The sequence below is a fragment of the Thalassophryne amazonica genome, chromosome 7 (assembly GCF_902500255.1).
Source record: "Thalassophryne amazonica chromosome 7, fThaAma1.1, whole genome shotgun sequence".
Lineage (NCBI taxonomy): Eukaryota > Metazoa > Chordata > Actinopteri > Batrachoidiformes > Batrachoididae > Thalassophryne > Thalassophryne amazonica.
In genome coordinates this window covers 16,413,477-16,434,470 of record NC_047109.1, presented here as the reverse complement: position 1 = coordinate 16,434,470, position 20,994 = coordinate 16,413,477, and the positions used below count along the sequence as shown (strand labels likewise).

Genomic DNA, 20,994 nt, shown 5'->3' with positions numbered 1-20,994 from the left:
ACCAGGTCCTCAACCACGCACACAAAAGCTGGACGACATCTCCACCTCGTCGCCGAGATATCGTCTACCTCTATGGTAAATTCTCAGCCGTTTTGACTGTGCCGTTACGCACGTGATTCCTTTTTGAGTGTTTGCAGGAGTTGCTGTAGCTGCTGTCTGCTGGATGCAGCATTTTGTGGTTCCATGAAAGTGACGTTCTTCACCCTCACGCCAAAACGCTAAGTAGCTCTTTGGCTCTGCTTGCCTGTATTCTGTGTTAAAGGTGGAGGTGTTGTTTCCCACCTGAAATAACGAATTGCTGACTGTTTACTGAGTGTATTGTCACACACTCATCACATCTGTTCTTCTGCCAGCAGTACCAGATCCGACAGTCGGAGACGGTGACCACCTGGGGACTCAGGACTTGGCGGCTCCAGTATCCTTCGGGTTCGGTGGCAGTGGAAATCGTGTGGGATCTGGTTCTTCTCGGGACAGACGTCTTCTATCCTCGAGCCTACCCACACATCACCTTGTACAGTTTGATTGTGATCCAAATTCTGCATTTGTCTGTATTCTCGTTGTGTGTTTTTCACAACAGTAAAGTGTTGTATTTTTGGCTCATCTATTGTCCGCTCATTTACGCCCCCTGTTGTGGGTCCGTGTCACTACACCTTCCCAACAGATGCCGTCTCTCCTAACAAGACCAGGTTTTCCCCAGAAGCTTTGCCAATTATCTATGAAGCCCACCTCATTTTTTGGACACCACTCAGACAGCCAGCAATTCAAGGAGAACATGCGGCTAAACATGTCACTCCCGGTCCGATTGGGGAGGGGCCCAGAGAAAACTACAGAGTCCGACATTGTTTTTGCAAAGTTACACACCGATTCAATGTTAATTTTAGTGATCTCCGATTGGTGTAACCGGGTGTCATTACTGCCGATGTGAATTACAATCTTATCAAATTTACGCTTAGCCTTAGCCAGCAGTTTCAAATTTCCTTCAATGTCGCCTGCTCTGGCCCCCGGAAGACAACTGACTATGGTTGTTGGTGTCGCTAACTTCACATTTCTCAAAACAGAGTTGCCAATAACCAGAGTTTGTTCCTCTGCGGGTGTGTCGCCGAGTGGGGAAAAACAGTAAGAGATGTGAACGGGTTGGTGGTGTACAGGGGGCTTCTGTTTAGGACTATGCTTCCTCCTCACAATCACCCAGCCGGCCTGCTTTCCCGGCTGCTCGGGATCTGCTGGGAGACAGCTAACGGCGGCTAAGCTACCTTAGGAACCTCCTTTTTCCTTAGGCGGCTAAGGAAAAAAAAGCTAATCTGCTTGGTCATCAGTATTGGGCCACATATTTTCATTGACATCACAGCTGATGTCTTCTCTAGCCAGGCATCTTGGGAAGTATCTTTTTGCATGCCTTATCCAGCCCTGGCAGTTGTCAGTTGTGATGTCCTGGCATGCAGCAGTCATTGCATCTAGGAGGGACATTTGGTCATGTGGATGGTGATTGAATGGTCGATGATGGTAGCTCATATTTCATCTGTCACCCTATCTCTGGACCTTCTTTGAGCCTCACCACACATTCTAACTCTCCTTCTACCTCTAGGCATTTTTCTCACTTGTTTTTTGCAAGTCCTCTACCTTGTCCCTTGTCTTTTGTTCTTTTCCCTCACAAGATACGCCTATAAACACAGGTAATGTAATTGGTGATGTGATTGAAAAAGCCCAGCACCTGAGCTGGGTGAGACGGAAATCAGCTGTGATCAATGTCATCTTCAATCCATTAGTTTTGAACATGAGGTTTTCTGTTTTGACAAACTGTGTGAAAGCAATTGAAAATTCACCAGTTAACATCTACTGTTTTGGTCATGATTGAGCTTGTGTGTAAAAGGAGTTAAAACTCATTTTAAACATGTAAAATGTGTGTATTTTGTGTCAAACGAAGAAGAATTGTGTTAACTGTATAGCCCACAAAGGCTGATGTTGTGGTAACTGTGTGAAGAATTTTGAAAAAGTGTTAAAGGTATTGAACAAAGGGTCATAGCGGTTGTAAAAAAATCCATGGTAAATCCATCAATCGATCCAGTTAAATTCATTAAATCCACGCATTTCCGCAGCGTCGCTCCGCCAATTTCTGTCGGTCTCAGCTGACAGTGCCATTATCGACACCTGCGCAGCAATGTGGTCATGGCGGATTTATACATCAAATGTGAAACGGTTGAATATTTTGCCCCCGTCTACTTGATATTTTACAATCTGAAATCTCACACGATTAACCAATCAGATTTGCAGAACAAATGTTGAACTGGATTAGAATAATAAATATAACGCAATGCTGAAATATCTTTGGCAGGGAGTATTGTGTTCTTTATAATTTGCAGTTGTTTAATTATTAAAATCCTATTGTCTTACGTACAATTTGTACATGTTCAATAAAGCCCCTCAATCAATCAATCAATCAAAAACAATATTTAAGTTTAAACAGCATCTGCAGGAGGCCTTGCGTGTGTGTGTACATGAGCTTTTGACAAGAGCAGAAGTTGTGCAAATCAAGGAATATTTGTCAATCACCCTCTGCAAATTTTCAGTGATTAATGAGACAAATTTAATGCCATTGGAAGTTAGCTTTGAGGTAGTGCACGCTAACTGTCTTTAAAAGATTTTTCAGTTTTACAAGTGTTTATTTCTTGCTAGCTTTTACATAATATATGACAAAGAAGTTATATTTACAAAGAAACTAAACGGAATTTGCAGCTAGCTACCAGCCTGTCACCACGCTAACGTCCGCTAAATGTGTTGTAAATCCTTACAGAGGTGTTATGAGGTTACAAAAACAGTGTTTTCAGTTTTAGAAATGTTTATTTCTAGCTAGCGTTTACATAACATATGAGTAAGGTGTTATTTCTAGCCAAAAACGAAGCAAAGTTAGCAGCTAGCGACACCAGGAAGTGAGGTCACCACGCTAACATCTGCAAGATCATACCATAAAAAATAGGAGAAGAATGTGACTTTTTAACTTTTTAAAATACCTCTTAGAATAGGTCAAGGTTAGCCATTGAGCTTGTCCAAGGTCTGTGTCCCAAGAGTGTTCCCCATGAATTGAGCCTGACAGTAATAGGACTGGACTTATACAGAGCACAGACAGATGGACAGATGGATGAAAAGCCTTCGCAATTCCCAATGGCCATATTTGATGGCCTCAAGTAAAAATGGTTGCTTTCGTCATTGCTGTTCCTAATTGTTTCTCTATTATTTTGAGCGGCTGTCCCCAAATACTTAAACTCGTCAGTCTTCATCATCTGAACTCCGTACATCAACATGCCACAGTGCGCCTTCTCATTCATGCACATGTACTCTGCCTTTCTCCTATTGACTTTCATTCACCTTCTCTCCAGAGTGTACCTCCATCTAATCAGGGTCATCTCAATCTACTCACTACAATGTAAAGGACAGATTTAAAGGACAGAGAAGTGCATTCATCAGGAATTAAAGAAGCTATCTTTTAGCCTGAAAGCCTGTGGCATCATAAAATGACATGCTTGAGCTCAATTTGTTCCAGAGAAAGTAACCTTTCAATTGATGTCCATATTTGGCATTATTGCTAAAGATATAAACTCTCTACCCTGAGTGTCTGTGAAGCAGCAAGGAGGGTACTGTTTTCACTGGTGTGTACGTTTGTGTGTCTGTGGACAAGATGACTCAAAAATTTCCTTCAGACTTGGTGGGAATATTAATTGGATAGATATCGAGAAGTGATTAGATTTTGGAGTCGTTTGGTGAAAGGTCAAGAAACACATGGAGTGAAAAACACCTATTTTTGTATATCTCAAAGGTTATTACATCTTAGAGTAATTTGATCAACAGTCAAGGACAATGTGGTCTTAAAAAACACTTTTTTTTGTAAATCTCAACAACCAAGAAGCCTGGATAGATGATATACAGCATATATTTAGATTTTGGAGTAGCTGGTCAAAGGGCAACATCAAAGAAAACATCTTTGCAGTATATCTCAACAACCAAGAAGCCTAGGTGGATGAAATTCATCCTCTGTAAGATCTCTGTGTAACTTGTTTGTCTCATTAAATAAAAAATAAAAAAGTCAAATGTGTCCATCCACTTCCTGGATCGACACTTCCTGGTTTGACAATAGACCAGATCTCGTGGGATCCCACGGGAATTTAGTGGCAAGCTGAGACTGAAACAGGAAGTTAAGATCTGACTCAGCTCTTTCAGCTGATTTATGTTGTGATTTGGTGCCGCTGAAGTACACTGAAGTGACAGGAAAACTTACACGGGCCAGAAGAAGGTGGCGGCCTTCACTCCCTGTTTAGCTGCTGTGATCCAGATCTGTGACACAAACAGTTCACATCAACTCCAGAAACATGACAGGAGCACTCACACGTATTCAAGAACAAATCAAATGGAATGCTGAAAAATGGAGAAAGTAGACGCTTTAATAAAGATTAAGAGTTTTTCCACATCAAAACTTTAAAACTGGTTATACTGCTGACATGTAAACACCTGATCTTCTTCACTGAAACATAACTTGGCCTTTTCTTGCACGACGCAGTGCACAGTGCAGTGCAGCTGTACTCGTGCACATCAGTGCAGCCACGTGCGTGCTGACCTTAAAATGAGTTCTGGTCAGGCACAGTGCTGCTGCACTTAGATTACGAGACACCGTCAATGAACATGGTAAAGGCCGTATTTTGCACCCAGTGCTGTTTGTAGTTTCCAGCTGAGGCCACAGTGGTCTGCTGTGGTACGATCGCTGTCTGCTGCCTCACTAAGCAACGCACCAACATTGCACCTGACATGGACATGTCCACTGCATTCTTTGGAAGTTAACATGTCCCTGGTTTGCAATATGGATCTGAGACCTGAACCACCTGCTGCTGCCACCTGAAGATCCTTGAGCAATTCCACCAACACCGCCTGAGAAGCATCCTCTGCATCAGGTGGGAAGACTGCCGCACCAACATCAGCATCCTGACTGAAGCCAAGCTCCAGAGCGCTGAGTGTGTCACCATCAAGAACCAGCTTCAGTGGGTGAGTCACGTCGTTAGGATGGATGGCAACCAACCTCCCGAGCAGATCTTCTGCTCCCAGCTGAGTGAAGGAAAACTGTGCAGAGCAGGGCAAAAGAAGTGCTACAAAGACCTGCTGAAGCACAACCGCAAGAAGTGCTCCACTGACTGGAAGACCTGGAAAGAACAACGGGCCGAGCCAGCTGGCTGTCGAACAATGATCCACACAGGAGTGGAAATCTTTGAACAAAATGCAGATGAACAACACAGAGAAGAACAGGAAAAAGAAGCTTCCCACAACAAACAGATGCAGCGTCTGTCAGAAACTGTCCAGGAGCTAATCCAGAGACATCTTCGTCACCACAAATGGGATTGCGATGATGATGACCATGAAGGGGCTTGACCATCGGGGCAGTAGAGGTAACCTGGAAACTCCCCCAAAAAATCAAGGCAGCACCCCTGGACCATGCTGGACTGTCCTCCTCTCCATCATCAAGCCAAAAGTGACAATAACAGAGAGAGAGCTGGTCAAATACAAATATGACAACAGATACGAGAACTTACAGGTTGTCCTCCCCACCAGCGGTGATTGAGTTTCTCTCGGCTCCTCAGGTTGAAGGTGGCGTTAAAAACCGGGTCATACATGGAGTTACCAACAATCCCATGGGACTCTGGATACAGACCCTGAAGAAGATTCAGACTGAGATCAAACTTTGTTAATCATTCTTAAACAATATTTACATTTCATTATAAACCCGAAATCACGGAAGAAAACTACAGGACTTTCTGAGGCTGAAGTAAAGCACTAATTCATCAGTTTTCCAACTCTGTTCCAGAGGTTGGGGGTCAAACTGTTTAGGGTCCTGGTGCATCCTGTCAACTGTATGGCTGTGACCAGTGACCTAAGGTAAAGAACTTGATACAAGGTGTCTTTGGAGGATACTTGGGTTCCGCTGGAATGATGTTACTTAATGAGAGTCAGATGAGGAGCATCGCTTGCATTGTGAGAGAACATCAGCTACAACACTTTGGCCATGTGGTGTGTTTCTCTGTACGCGATTCACCATACAGGTGTCTTAGTGTTGAGGACCCTAGCGGCTGGAGAAGACCAAGGGCACATCCACAGTTCACCTGGCTGTGGCACATGGTCACTTTCAAGAACTATGGATGGACCGTTTGTCTTCCTGTGTGGATGTTATGTGGGTGTCCTGTAAAGGGAAGCATGTAGGATCCATCCTGGCCATTTTTGGAGAATTCAGGACTATTACAAATATTTTGGAGTTGAACACTTTGTCACGAATAAATTTAAAACTGGGAACCACCAACCCAGTCCTCAGGTACCGTTCCAGTCTTCCACACAACACTGATGACTGATGTTTAGACGTTTGGCAATGATGACATCACTGCATCACATAACTCTGATGAAAACAGTTCTGTGTCATACCGTAGCCAGAGAGTAGAGGTTGGGGAAGGTTTTGGAGGGATAAACAGGTCTCATGTAAGGAGCATGGGTTCCACAGGATCCTAAAAGATGGAGAAAGTATTAAAAACACACCCTCAAATGCAATCAAATTATTTATTGATAATGTGGATTTTTTTTCTCATGTGTCCACATATGAAATGCCACTCAGATTCTCCACAGCTGTTATGAGTCGGACGCAGCCCGGAGAACCGACCAGCGTTTGAAGGACCCAGTATAAAATAAGCAGAGCACGGTACAAAGAATAACAGAGTTTAATAAACATAACAGTGATGTGATAAATATAAAAGTGCGCGGTCTGGCGTGGTGGATTGCAGTGCGCTCCCAGCAGCGCTAACGGTCCGGAGCCAGAACCAGTTCGGACCCCAGGACCCCGCCGACACCCCCCAGGTGGCCGCGACAAACCGAGTCTCAGGAAGTGTGCTGACGAGCGTGAGACCTCACCCCCTCTTCTTTCACAGACCATGGATCAAACCTGGACGTTCTCTGCATCCACTGATGATGAGATGGCTCTTGAGACGACGATCTCACCCGTCTGGTCACAAGGTCGAGTCTCTGGCAAATACACACTGTGTACTCCAGTCTTAAATGCCACCATGTTCCAATCCATGTAGATGCACCACAGCTGTGAGTCCTGACGAGCCGCAGGTGATCAGGGTGAGGTCCTGATATCTCAGCCACACAGCCACTCAGTCCCAAATGCGCACCACCTGGAAGGAAAACCAAAGACAGAAACAAAAGACAAACAAAAGCCAGCCAGGCACGCCAGCCACAACAGCACCCCACCCTCACAGGAAGCCTCCCTGCGACCACACAAACCTGGCCCAGGAGAAACACCCCCCTCCAGGGACCATGGCTGGAAACCGTATCTGCATTCATCTTCCAACAGAATCTTCATCCAACAGAACGGTTGATGTCTTCTCCTCTGGCTGCATCTTTGCCTTTGTTTCTGTCTGTCAATTAGCACAGGTATGGCCAAGAGTTATTAAACCTGTGCGGTCAGCCTTTGTCCAACCATGTTCACAGTCTGATCAGTCATAAAACAAAAAAGACAAACACAAACAACCAAACCACCCCCCCCCCTCCCAGAGGACCGTCCCATCAAACCCCGGGAAGGGGAGAAAAGAAATACAACCCAAACTTAAGCTTGCAAATAACAAAGCTAACACCCCCCCCCCCCCCCCCCCCTCCCCAGAGGACCGTTCCATCAAACCCCGGGGAAGGGGAGAAAAGAAAAACAACCCAAACTTAAGCTTGCAAATAAAAATGCTAACACCCCCCCCCCGACGACATGTAGGGACCAACATGCCCCAGAGGGCATCCCGCCAGCTCCAGGAGTAATAACCACAGCCGAGGTCCCTCTGGGCTCCAAAGTCACCCACGGGGGCTCCCAGCGCCTCCCAGAGGACTGGTCCATCAACCCCAGGAGACGCCCTCCCTCATGACCAACGGACCCAGCCCCGGCCGTCTATGGCTAGATGGACCCACAGCCCTTTCCCCCCCAGAGGACACCACAGTCAAACCCTGAGGGCGGAAACTGGGGGGAAAAACAAAAAGAAAAAAAAACATACAAACAAAACAACCCCAACCCCACCCCCTTGGCGCAGTGGGAACTGGAAGCACGTCAAGCGTCACCAACCGTGACTATACCCCAGAAGTCAACCGGGAGGAGTGGAACAGCGGTTATGGCAGACGGCACAAAACGGCGCCACTCCTCCGACTTCCAAACCAGCCACCAGCTGCGGGTATATCCCACTGCCCCAAACCTCAGCCACGCCGATGGCAGACGGCTCAAAGGAGAGCTGAAGCCGGAGGTGGAACAGGGAATCAACAAACAAAAACACACACACACCCCCCCCCCCCCCAGGTGCAGAGGTTACCTGGGAAACGCCCAGCATAACCAAACTGCACCACTCCAGCAACGCCGACACTACGGCTCACACGGCTGGAGCCAGAGGAGAAGAGAGGGAACAAAAAGAAAATACCCCAAACCCCCCCCTCCCCTCCCGGGTGTAGAGGTTACCTGGGAAATGCCCAGCATAACCAAACTGCACCACTCCAGCAACGCCGACTCTACGGCTCACCCGGCTGGAGTCAGAGGAGAAGAGAGGGCATAACAAAAAACAAAACAAAAAAAAAGAAAAACAAACCAATACCCCCCCATCACCCCCCAGGGGACCGTCCCATCAAACCCTGGGAGGTGAAACTAAAGAATAAAAGAAGGACTATCAGACTAACATAAAGTTGCTTGGGTCCTTTTTGTGCTCCAAACAGACTGCAGGGACACGACCCCAGACACTAATAGTGTTAAAAAAAAAACAATCCCATACAAAAACCAACTCAAAAAAACCCACACAAAATGAACTAACACAAAACAAATAAGTGATTTATACCGTCAAGCTCAAACAAATGGAACACACCTGTTCCAACTTAAGAGCTTGACGGTAATGTGACTCAGTCACCAACAGAGGGAGCCAGAGTGCTAAAAATGAAAAACCCCCTTTGGTGACAGAGAAAACAAACGAGCTGCTTTTCTGTGTGCAGCTGTGTGCAACACACAACCAAAAATGTGATTCAACTAAATAACACTGGAGCTGACACAACAGACGCAGTAGCTATCATTACCCGGGGAAACGGGGCTACGACTGTAACACAGGAAGCACCGCGACCCGTGTCACAGAGCTCCGCCGTGCGCGTTCACCCATTACAGACCCACTCCTGTAGCTCCCGTTTAAACCACTTATCCGGTTGAAGTGTGACGCGAAGCCGTCGCCAGTCACACTCCACCACGACCCACGGATAAGGCACACACAGGAACACGGCTGCATGAGCGCTCAAATCAGTATTCAGTAATGGGTTCTCCAACGCGCACCATCCGGGCGGAGAGCACCCGCAACTGATCCGGATAACTTCTGAACGTCTGCTGCGCCTTCCCGGCGCTGTTACCGTCTCTGCTACCGCTGGGTCCGTGATGTTTGGCCAGAGACTACTGTTATGTGTCGGACGCAGCCCGGAGAACCGACCAGCGTTTGAAGGACCCAGTATAAAATAAGCAGAGCACGGTACAAAGGATAACAGAGTTTAATGAACATAACAGTGCTGTGAAAAATATAAAAGTGCGCGGTCTGGCGTGGTGGATTGCGGTGCGCTCCCAGCAGCGTTAACGGTCCAGAGCCAGAACTGGTTCGGACCCAAGGACCCCGCCGACACCCCCCAGGTGGCCGCGACAAACCGAGTCTGTGAAAGAAGGAATCATTATGTGAGTCCACTCTCAACACACAGAGAGAACGCTCAAAGGTGTACAAACAGCAAACACTTCCTGGCTCAATTGCAAATCAGCTTCCCACCCTGCAGGCATAGAACACCCTGTTCACAAAACTCCACTGCAGTGGAAGCCGATATAAACGACCAACATACAGCTCAATATAATAAGGTGTGAGGGACACCACATTTACTGACTGTATAAATGTTAGTCACAAAATCTAACGTACCTCAGGAAGTGTGCTGACGAGCGTGAGACCTCACCCTCTCCTCTTTCACAGACCATGCATCAAACCTGGACGTTCTCTGCATCCACTGATGATGAGATGGCTCCCGAGACGACGATCTCACCCGTCTGGTCACAAGGTCGAGTCTCTGGCAAATACACACTGTGTACTCCAGTCTTAAATACCACCATGTTCCAATCCATGTAGATGCACCACAGCTGTGAGTCCTGACGAGCCGCAGGTGATCAGGGTGAGGTCCTGATAAACTCAGCTACACAGCCACTCAGTCCCAAATGCAAGCCACCTGGAAGGAAAAACAAAAGACAGGACAAAAGACAGAAACAAAAAGGCAGCCAGCCCCCCCCCCCAGCCATACAACAGAAAGCTTCATTTCTTACATGTTCATAATCATGACAGAGCCAGCAAAAAAAAAAAACACTATCGGAGGAAGCGAGAAAAAGAAAAACAGCGTAACAGAGTGAGGGGTCACACACAGATCAACCTCAGTGGACGTTTTCTTGGAATAGCAGAACTGAAAGATATAGTGAGAAAAACAGATGCAGACCTGCAGATGCTGCTGGAGGAAGCTTTGGAGCCGAGTTCACTGTGAAAGCATGACACTGAGAGAGAGAGAGTGAGAAAGAGAGAGAGAGACAGAGAGAGAGAGAGAGAGAGTGGGAGGGACAAAGCGGGGGGGGGGCAGAGCGACCGATTGCGCATTCCCGAGACAGATGGAGAGATAGAGAGCAATAGAATGAGCTGAGAAACAGAAGGAAAGAGAAATCCGCCTGAGCAAAACTCTGTTCTCTTTGGATTACTGGACCTACCATATCTCACTGCATGTCGTGATTCAGCAGCACAAAATATACATTAATCTATTGGTTTGTGATATTGTCACTAAAAGCGCCACATTTTCATAACGGAAGCACAAAATCATTCTAATACATTCCATGACGGCTGCACAAAATTAAAAGTGAAGCGGGGGGGGGGTTATCGTTAGGTTTGGGGAAGGAGTAGGGTTAGTAATAGTGAGTTAAAAAAAAAACCCTGTTACGAAAATTTTAATCATTTCGTGACAGGAGCACGACAAAAAAATGAGACTGAGTTGTTCTGGACTGTTACTTTCTTGACACAGACTACGGAAAAACAAATGTACATGGAGAGCAAGGGACAGAGTGGGGGAGGGGTGACATATGTACTCCCGAGCTGTAGGGGGAGCTCCATAGAAAAGAATGCGATCAAAAAACACAGGAAACAGCAAAAAAAAAAAAAAAAAAAAAAAAAAAGGACCAAACTTATGTCGTTCTCCTTTAAGATGCTAACTTCCCAGCTCTCCCTTCTGCCTGCCAAGACTGCCACCCCTGCATCAGCACCCCGCCTCCATCCCAGCAACCACCTGTGGGCTCCCAGGGCCAGAAATGTGTACATCTAATCATCACTCACTAATAGAACAAGTAATAATGGTGCCTGGAACGATGAGGTTGAAGACTGGATGCCAAACTCTAACTAGGTGCTGCTGTTTCAACACAGAATTTGAATCATCAGTTGTCTGACTGAATTCTCTGTTCCTCCCTGTTCTTGTTCTTCTGCCATGCCTTGTGCCTACTTTTTCTTCTTTTGCCTCTTCAAGGTTGACAGTCCATTGTTTCCTGATTTCAATAGTAGCACACCATGTGAAGATGTGAGTCCTATAAAGCCCCTGAGACCTGTGTTTATCCCCAGATACCACAGTAAAAAGTGTGTAAGGGTCCTGGGCTTCCCCTATATTGGGCGCCAGTCTGACGCAAGTTACTTTCCCAGCCAAACTCAGTACCCAGTTACAGTTGGATGGAATGGGACAATCCAAATGACATGTCTTATACAAGGAATTAGACAGGTGGCGTGAAATTACCTCTTGGACAATGTCTAGAAGACTGGATCTAACCACTTAAAAAAAACACCCCTGTCCGTTCATGTGGGTTTGTGTCAGAAACAGTGTTGCCACAGTTACTTTGAAAAAGTAATCCAATTACTGATTACTCCTTGAAAAAGTAACTTAGTTACTTTACTGATTACTCAGTTGGAAAAGTAACTAAGTTAGGTTACTAGTTACTTTTTTAGTTACTTTCCCCAGCTGCCGACAACAATCCTCTGCCACCTCAACATGACAATGATAACTCACTTTATAGTCACCCTTTCTTGATTTCAATGAAAATAAATACTTGTTTCATAAAAAGTAAAATAAAGACCTCTTTCTTGACCTCATACTTAACTCTTGACAGCACTATAACAGTAAAACCTGCCATTTCTAACCTACATTGTTTATAAATGTAACTATTGAATTCTTTCTAACATTTTTCTAACATTTAAATTCTCTCTAAACATTTTACTTGTCCAAATTATTATTATAAGTAGTATTAGTAGTTGTAGTAAACAAAAAAGGCTTCAAAACTGGACCTTTAATCTAGGGGTGTTGTGGGGGGGGGGGGGCACATCCTTGCCCCACACCCCCTTTCAATCTGGATTCGCCCCTGCTTTGGCGTTTGAGTACAAAGAATGGATAACATTTATTTATGCAGAAAACATGACCAGATTTACAGGTAAGAAAGTTTTATTGCGTTTTCACATCATGTGGTCCTCAGAAAGAGAGTTTAGGTGCATTTGAGTGGAAAATAGTGTTAGTTGTTGGTGTGTCGCGGAGGATCAGCTGTTTTCAGCAGCAGATATGGAGCGGCTCAGCTCAGAATTCTAAATAAAGGAGAAAAAAAAAGCATAAAAATGTCTTTGTAAATCTCAGTGCAGGTGTGCTGTTGTCACTGCGCTTTAAGAGGTGAGGATGAGTTGTAGCTGCTGTAGAAAACCGCGGATGAAAAGCTCACAGCTCGCTTAAAGTGGGCAGTTCAGTCGAACTCCGACCTCCTACCCACGGACCAAGTTTAATGCTGCTATCGACCCTTCTTCTTTGTCTTTCGGCTGTTCCCGTTAGGGGTCGCCACAGCAGATCAATCGTTTCCATCTCACCCTGTCCTCTGTATCTTCCTCTGTCACACCAACCACCTGCATGTCCTCTGTCAGCACATCCATGAACCTCCTCTTTGGTCTCCCTCTTCTCCTCCTGCCTGGTGGCTCCATTCTCAGCATCCTTCCCCCTGTATACCCTGGGTCCCTCCTCTGCACATGTCCAAACCATCTCAATCTCGCCTCTCTGACTTTGTCTCCAAACCGTCCCACCTGAGCTGTCCCTCTGATATGTTCATTCTTAATCTTGTCCATTCTTGTCACTCCCAAAGAGAATCTCAACATCTTCAGCTCTGCCTCCTGTCTTTTTGTTAGTGCCACCATCTCTAAGCCGTACAACATAGCTGGTCTCACTACTGTTTTGTAAACTTTCCCTTTCACTCTTGCTAATATTCTTCGGTCACAAATCACTCCTGCCACTTTTCTTTTCTCCACCCACTCCACCCTGCCTGCACTCTCTTCTTCACCTCTCTACCACACTCTCCATTACTTTGAACAGTTGACCCCAAATATTTAAACTCATCTACTTTCACCACTTCTACTCCTTGTAACTGCACTATTCCACTGGGCTCCCTCTCATTCACACACATGTACTCAGTCTTGCTTCTACTGACTTTCATTCCCCTTCTCTCCAAAGCATATCTCCACCTCTCCAGACTAGACTCAACTTGCTCTCTACTCTCACTACAGATCACAATGTCATCTGCAAACATCATAGTCCATGGGGACTCCTGTCTGATCTCATCCGTCAACCTGTCAATCACCACTGCAAACAAGAAAGGACTCAGAGCTGATCCTTGGTGTAATCCCACCTCCACCTTGAATGAGTCTGTCATTCCAACTGCGCATCTCACCGCTGTCACACTATTCTTGTACATGTCCTGCACTACCCTAACATACTTCTCTGCCACTCCAGACTTCATCATACATACAATACCACAACTCTTCACTTGGCACCCTGTCATAAGCTTTTTCTAAGTCCACAAACACACAATGTAACTCTTTTTGTCCTTCTCTGTACTTTTCCAACAGTATTCTCAGAGCAAACGTTGTATCTGTAGTGCTCTTTCTTGGCATGAAACCATATTGCTGCTCACAGATCTTCACCTGTATTCTAAGCCTAGCTTCTACTACTCTCTCTCATAACTTCATGCTGTGGCTGATCAGCTTTATGCCTTTGTAGTTACTGCAGTTCTGCACATCACCCTTGTACTTGAAAATAGGAACCAGCACATCTCCACTCCTCAGGCATCCTCTCACTTTCCAAGATTTTATTAAACAATCTGGTTAGAAACTGTACTGCCATCTCTCCTAGACATTTCCATGCCTCCACTGGAATGTCATCTGGACCAACTGCCTTTCCACTCTTCATCCTCTTCATAGAAGCCCTCACTTCTTTCTTCCTAATCTCTTGTACTTCCTGATTTACTCTCCCCACATCATCCAGCCTTTTCTCTCGCTCATTTTCTTTATTCATCAGCTCTTCAAAATATTCCCTCCACCTTCTCAGCACACACTCCTCACTTGTCAGCACATTACCATGTGCATCTTTTACCACCCTAACCTGCTGCACATCCTTTCCAGCTCTGTCCTTTTGTCTGGCCAATCGGTACAAGTCCTTTTCTCCTTCCTTACTATTCAACTTCTTGTACAGCTCGCAATATACCTTTTCCTTTGCTTTTGCCACTTCTCTTTTCGCCTTATGCTGTATCTCCTTGTACTCCTGTCTACTTTCTTCATCTCTCCGACTATCCCAAAACTTTTTCGCCAACCTCTTTCTCCTTATGCTTTCCTGGACCTCTTCATTCCACCACCAAGTCTCCTTGTCTTCCTTCCACTGTCCAGATGTCATACCCAGTAATGCCCTAGCTGTCTCCCTCACCACATCTGCAGTACTTTTCCAGCTGTCCAAAATTGCTTCCCCTCCAACCAGTGCTTCTCTCACCTGCTCGCTAAATTTCACACAACAGTCTTCCTCCTTCAGCTTCCACCACCTGATCCTTTGTTGAGCTCTCACTCTCTTCTTCTTCTTTACCTCTAAAGTCCTCCTACAAACAACCATCCTATGCTGTCTAGTGACACTCTCTCCTGCTACCATCTTACAGTCTGTGATTTCTTTTAGCTTGCATCTTCTATAAAGAATGTAGTCCACCTGTGTGCACCTTCCTCCACTCTTATATGTTACCCTGTGCTCCTCCCTTTTCTTAAAGTAGGTATTCACCACAGCCATTTCCATCCTTTTTGCAAAATCAACTACCATCTGTCCTTCCCCATTCCTATCCTTAATACTATATCTACCCATTACTTCCTCATCACCTCTGTTCCCTTCACCAACATGCCCATTGAAGTCTGCTCCTATCACCACTCTTTCATGCTTGGGCACACTCTCCACCACCTCATCTAACACACTCCAGAAATCTTCTTTCTCCTTCATCTCACAACCTACCTGTGGGGCATATGCACTGATGATATTCATCATCACACCTTCAATTTCCAACTTCACACTCATCACCCTGTCAGACACTCGCTTAACCTCCAACACACTTTTAACATACTCTTCCTTTAAAATGACCCCAACACCATTTCTCTTCCTGTCCTCACCATGGTACAACAACTTGTACCCACCGCCGATGCTCCTGCTCTTACTTCCCTTCCACTTGGTCTCTTGCACATACAATATGTCTACCTTTCTCCTCTCCATCATATCAGCTAGCTCTCTCCCTTTACCAGTCATACTACCAACATTCAAAGTCCCCACTCTCATTTCCACCCTTCTAGTTTTCTTCTTCTCCCGCTGTTCGTGGCAACGTTTTCCTCCTCTTCTTCGTCGTCTTCGCCCAGCAGTAGCCCAATTTCCACCGGCACCCTGTTGGGCAATAGCACCGGTGGCGGACGTTGTTAACCCGGGCCGCGACCGATCTGGTATGGGAATTCGATTCTGAGTCTGCATAGTTGCTATCAACCCACAATGTAAAAATAATAGTAACGCACAGTGACTTGGAGAAGTAACTTTAATCTGATTACTGATTTAGAAAGATTAACGCGTTAGATTACTCGTTACTAAAAAAAAGTGGTCAGACCGGCATCACTGGTCAGGAAGGTCATCTGGCATAAAGTTGTGCCAAAACGATGTACAGCACCATATCAGACCCACTGAGGCGCCCCGAGGTGAAAGGGAGAAGCCAAAGGAAGCCTTTGATTGCATCATCTCCAAACTTGTCATGCTACAAAATTGTCCAACTGAATAAATCTGAGATATTTGTAATGAGAACTTGATCAGTGACTGAAATGTGTGAAATGCAGAGTTTAATCTGATGTGTTAGACTACAACTTTATTTATTTTTTATTCAAAATGTGATTTGATATAAATCAGCTTTATCACAATGCATGAGGTATAATACTGGATATTTTTTATTGTTAAAAGATGTCAGAGTTTTCTAATAAATCAATGGCTGATCACTTGGTGAAGAGTCTTACTGAGTTTCTCGATGTTGGGTATGACGGTGCTTCCTCTCTTTACATACGAAGCTCTGAATCCGTCCACTGACAGGATGATGAGCGGCGGACGCAGGAAACTGCACTCATACAAAACAGTCGGTTACAAAGCAGGAAGAACAAACCAATTTTATCTTCAAGTAAACATGCTGCTATGAAATCATCAGCAAGTTTCAAAAAATAAACTCACACCATCATACTCATCTTGAGCCACACTTCAATACACAATGGAAGTTGAGCCAAACTATGATGTCTCCTGGAGTCATTTTCCTTGCTGTTTTTTCTTCTTCTACCACAAACCACTCCTCCGACCTCCGACCCCGAGCTCCACCTGCTCCACCCTACCTGCACTCTCTTCTTCACCTTCCTTCCACAGTCTTCACTACTTTGAACAGGTGACCCCCAAGTATTTAAACTCATCTACCTTCACATCTCTGCTCTTTTCAACCTCACTATTCTGTCATCTTCTGTCTTGTTCCTCATGACTTTCATTCACTGTCTCTCCAGAGCATATCTCCACCTCTCTAAGATTGTCTGAACCTGCTCTCTATTCTCACTACAGATCAATGTTATCTGCCAAGATCAAAGCCCACAAAGACTCCTGTCTGATCCTGTCCATCAGCCTGTCCATCGGCATTGTAAACCAGAAAGGGCTCGTAGTCGATCCTTGATGTCATCTCACCTTGACCTTGAACGCATCCATCATTCTTACTGCATATCTAACCGCTGTTGCATTGTCTTTGTGCATGTCCTGCACCAACGTCACATACTTCTCTGGACATCCTCATACAATACCACAGCTCCCCTGCTGGCACTCTGTCACAAGCTTTCTCTAAATCCACAATCACGAATAGGCAATAAAATAAATGTACAGCAATTTAAATGTGTAAATATGAGGTGTCACACTTTTCCAACTTGTTACTAAATTCAGAAAATGTCAATTTCAGAAATGAATCAGCCTCCTGGAAGTTGATCAATCACAAAATGTTGAAAATTTTAATCAGCTTGGAACATTTAACACCATTTTATCGACCCGGTACTGAGGCATCGTAATAAAAAGCATTCTAATGAAGAAATGTGAACTCTTACCCAACAGGACATTCAGCAGTTCTGATCTCCTCACACTCATCCTGCAGCCACGAAGAATCTCCTGAAGTGAAACAAACAATAACATAACTGCCAATTTGTGGAGGTTATTCAGCACTCACTGCATTCAGCTTCATTTTTTTTTCCTTTTTTATGATGTATTGTTAATCAAATATCTCACATGATTAGGTATAAATTTTAAAACAGCTCATCAACATATGGAACAGAGTTAAGATCACTTGGTTTTTGTTGATGAACTGCAGAGTTTGTGTCCTTGTAGCTGAAGGACTCGGGTCAGTTACAAACCTTTACACAGAGTCTTGTAGTTGGTACAACAGTCTCCTCTGGACAGACAGTCATCAGAACAGTGGCAGGCATGATGTTCATTTCGGGTTTCACCACAGCGGTCCTTACGGCACTCGTACCCTCCCTCTGTTCATGAGATGAACCACACAGGCGCTGATTTAAATTTGCTTACTTCACTTAAAAAGAGAATTTACTCAAACTGACAAAGTGGGACAGCTAGATGTTCGCAGCAACAGGACTTTTATGGATGTCTCTGCAGGTTTAATAGATATGCGTTAACACCCAAAATGTGAATTATCCGCAAACCGTTAATTGGTAAACGTGGATGCTAAAAAAAAAAAAATCTCACAAAATGGGAATATCATTCAGGATATATATATATACACGAGGTCTGTTAGAAAAGTATCCAACGTTTTTATTTTTTTCAAAAACCATATGGATTTGAATCACGTGTGATTGCATCAGCCAAGCTTGAACCTTTGTGCGCATGCGTGAGTTTTTTCACGCCTGTCGGTTGCGTCATTCGCCTGTGAGCAGGCTTTGTGTGAGAACTGGTCCACCCCTCTTGTCGTTTTTTTATTGCGAATAAATGTCTGAACGATTTGAAGCTTTGCTGCATCAATTTTTTTCCAGAAACTGTGAGAGAACTCCAGGTGGACACCGTTCGGAAAATTAATATGGCTTTCAGGGACGATTTTATGGGGATTACACAGATTAAGGAGCAATCCAGACGGTTTAAAGACCGCCCACAGCGTCTGAGAGCGCGGCGCACTCCAAGCGCCGATCGACATGCTCAAACCCCGCTGAAACAACCAGATCATTTCCAACGTGAAGGCTTTGTTGATCCGGGACGTCGTCTGACTTTCACAAAGAGGCAGAAGGCGTGGACATCAGCACTTTTGTGGCACATTCCACTGTTACAGGAGTTTTTTTCATGGAAAGAGAAGCGGAGGGACGCGCCACGGAGCCGTTCATTACGCGGCACAAAACCACCTCCGTGCTGGTCTCACAGGACGGCTTTCAGGTGGATTTCAGACGGCTGTCGGTTGCTTTTCAGTCGTGTGATTATCCGAGAAATTGAGCATGAGCTGGACATGCCCCAACATGTCCTGTGAGGCTTCATCACGGCGTTGCTTTGTGCCATGCGGCTCCACCGCGACGCGTGGAACTCCTCCGCACGTCTGTCTCAATGTGCCAAAAAAGTGCTGATGTCCACGTCTTTTCACAATTCCAGCGTCCAGTTTAGAAATGAATGGCACACTCCACTGTTACAGGAGTTTTGTCATGGAAAGAGGAGCGGAGTTCAATGCGTTGCGGTGGAGCCGCATGGCGCAAAGCAACGCCGTGATGAAGCCTCACAGGACATGTTAAAAAAGGAGATTTTTTTAATGAAAGACGTGCAGGCGGATTCGCACATCGGCTTGCAGCCAGCGCAGCGCAACAGGAAAAACACCTCCGTTGGAAGCCTTAAGGACAAGTTGGAACATGCCCAACTGTTAAACAATTTCTCAGATACTCACTCAACTGAAAGCCATCAAAAGCCGCCTGGATTTTACAAATGGTTATCAACACGGAGGTGTTTTTCCTGAGGTGGCGCATCGCGGCGGCTGCAAGCGGACGTGCGAATCCGCCCGCACGTCTTTCATTAAAAAAATCTCCTTTAACAGTGGAATATCCGGATAAAATGCTGAAACTGACTTCTTCTGAAACTTCCCTGTTCTCTCACGACGTCCCGGGTCAACAGAGGCTTAAATGTGGAGGTTTGAAACAGCTTGAAACAGGCTGACAATGGCGCCTGGGAGCGCTGCGCGACGTCCAGCTCCGTGGGAAGTCCGTAAAGCGACAGAATCACTTCAAAATCTCTCATCAGCCGTTAAAATTTTCACAGAAAACCAGCTGAATTTTTCGAACCATGTCCACTTCGATGTGCCTCACAGGTTTTGAAAAAATTTTTATCAAACAAAGCGACAGTCTCTCAGCAACTTCTCAGACAAAGGAATACCGACGAGGGGGCGGGACCAGTCCTTCCCAAGGCGTGATCACAGGCGAATGACGTCACCGACAGGCGTGGAAAAACTCACGCATGCGCACGAGGGTTCAAGCATGTCTGACGTACAAACATATGAATGAAATCCATACAGTTTTTGAAAAAAATAAAAAGGACCAATACTTTATGGACAGACCTCGTATATATATATATATATATATATATATATATATATATATATATATATATATATATATATATATATATATATATATATATATATATATATATATATATATATATAAAAAATTCAAAATACACCTCATGGATGCACTGGGACGCATCATCAGTGATGTATCCTGGGGTCTCCGGGTGTTTCGGGTCTTGCAACATCATACACCCTCACCCAGGTGACCCAGCCGGGGGTGATCAAGCCCCGACTTGCATCCCAGTAGCAGCCCACGGATCAGCCCTCTTCACCCAAAGCCACCTGGTGGCCTTTTCGGCGGTTTCGCTTGCGGACTTGATGGCCCTCTTCTTTGCCGCTCCTACGATGCCCAGGCGGCTGAGGACCTTGCACAGAGACCGCCCTGCAAATCCCCTGCAGCCTACCTCTATGGGCTCGTAGACCGTCTTCCAGCCTCCCTCCCTGCACTCCTCCACCAGTTCCTGGTACTTAGCCCTCTTCCTCTCATTAGCCTCCTCGATGTTTTCTTCCCAGGGCACTGTCAACTCCAGTATGATCAGCTGTTTCGAAGACTGAGAGGTCATGATCATATCTGGGCGAAGGAATGTTGTTGCGATGTGCTGGGAGAACCTCAGCTGCCTACCCAGGTGAACCTGCAACTGCCAGTCAGCTGCTGTGTGGAGTAGTCCTGATGTCGCATGTTGGTTTGCTCTGGGTTTTTCTCCAGCTTTAACAAAGGAGATTGCCTTCTTTGGAGCATGATGGTTCTTGCTGGAGCTGATGGCTGAGGCTACGCTCTCAGTGACTGCCTTAAGCACCTGGTCATGGCGCCAGCGATAGCGACCATCTGCCAGAGCCTTTGGACAGCCACTGAGGAGGTGTTCTAAAGAGCCTCTACCAGAGCACAGTGGGCAGGAAGGTGTCTCACTTTTCCCCCACATATGGAGGTTCGCTGGACTTGG

The 20,994-nt window shown here is 45.5% G+C and overlaps 1 protein-coding gene across 2 annotated transcripts in view; it reads right to left on the bottom strand.

Annotated features, from left to right (window-relative positions):
• Window positions 1-20,994, bottom strand: part of enpp2 (ectonucleotide pyrophosphatase/phosphodiesterase 2) — a 117,492-nt gene that overhangs the window by 68,417 nt on the left and 28,081 nt on the right. For both annotated transcript variants that reach the window (XM_034173898.1, XM_034173899.1), the window contains exons 4-9: window positions 17,859-17,984; window positions 17,556-17,616; window positions 16,449-16,546; window positions 6,451-6,530; window positions 5,571-5,690; window positions 4,271-4,326 (exon numbers count right to left, since the gene is read on the bottom strand). In XM_034173898.1, the coding sequence (XP_034029789.1) occupies window positions 4,271-4,326; window positions 5,571-5,690; window positions 6,451-6,530; window positions 16,449-16,546; window positions 17,556-17,616; window positions 17,859-17,984 (541 nt within the window). The remainder of the gene's footprint in view (window positions 1-4,270; window positions 4,327-5,570; window positions 5,691-6,450; window positions 6,531-16,448; window positions 16,547-17,555; window positions 17,617-17,858; window positions 17,985-20,994) is intronic.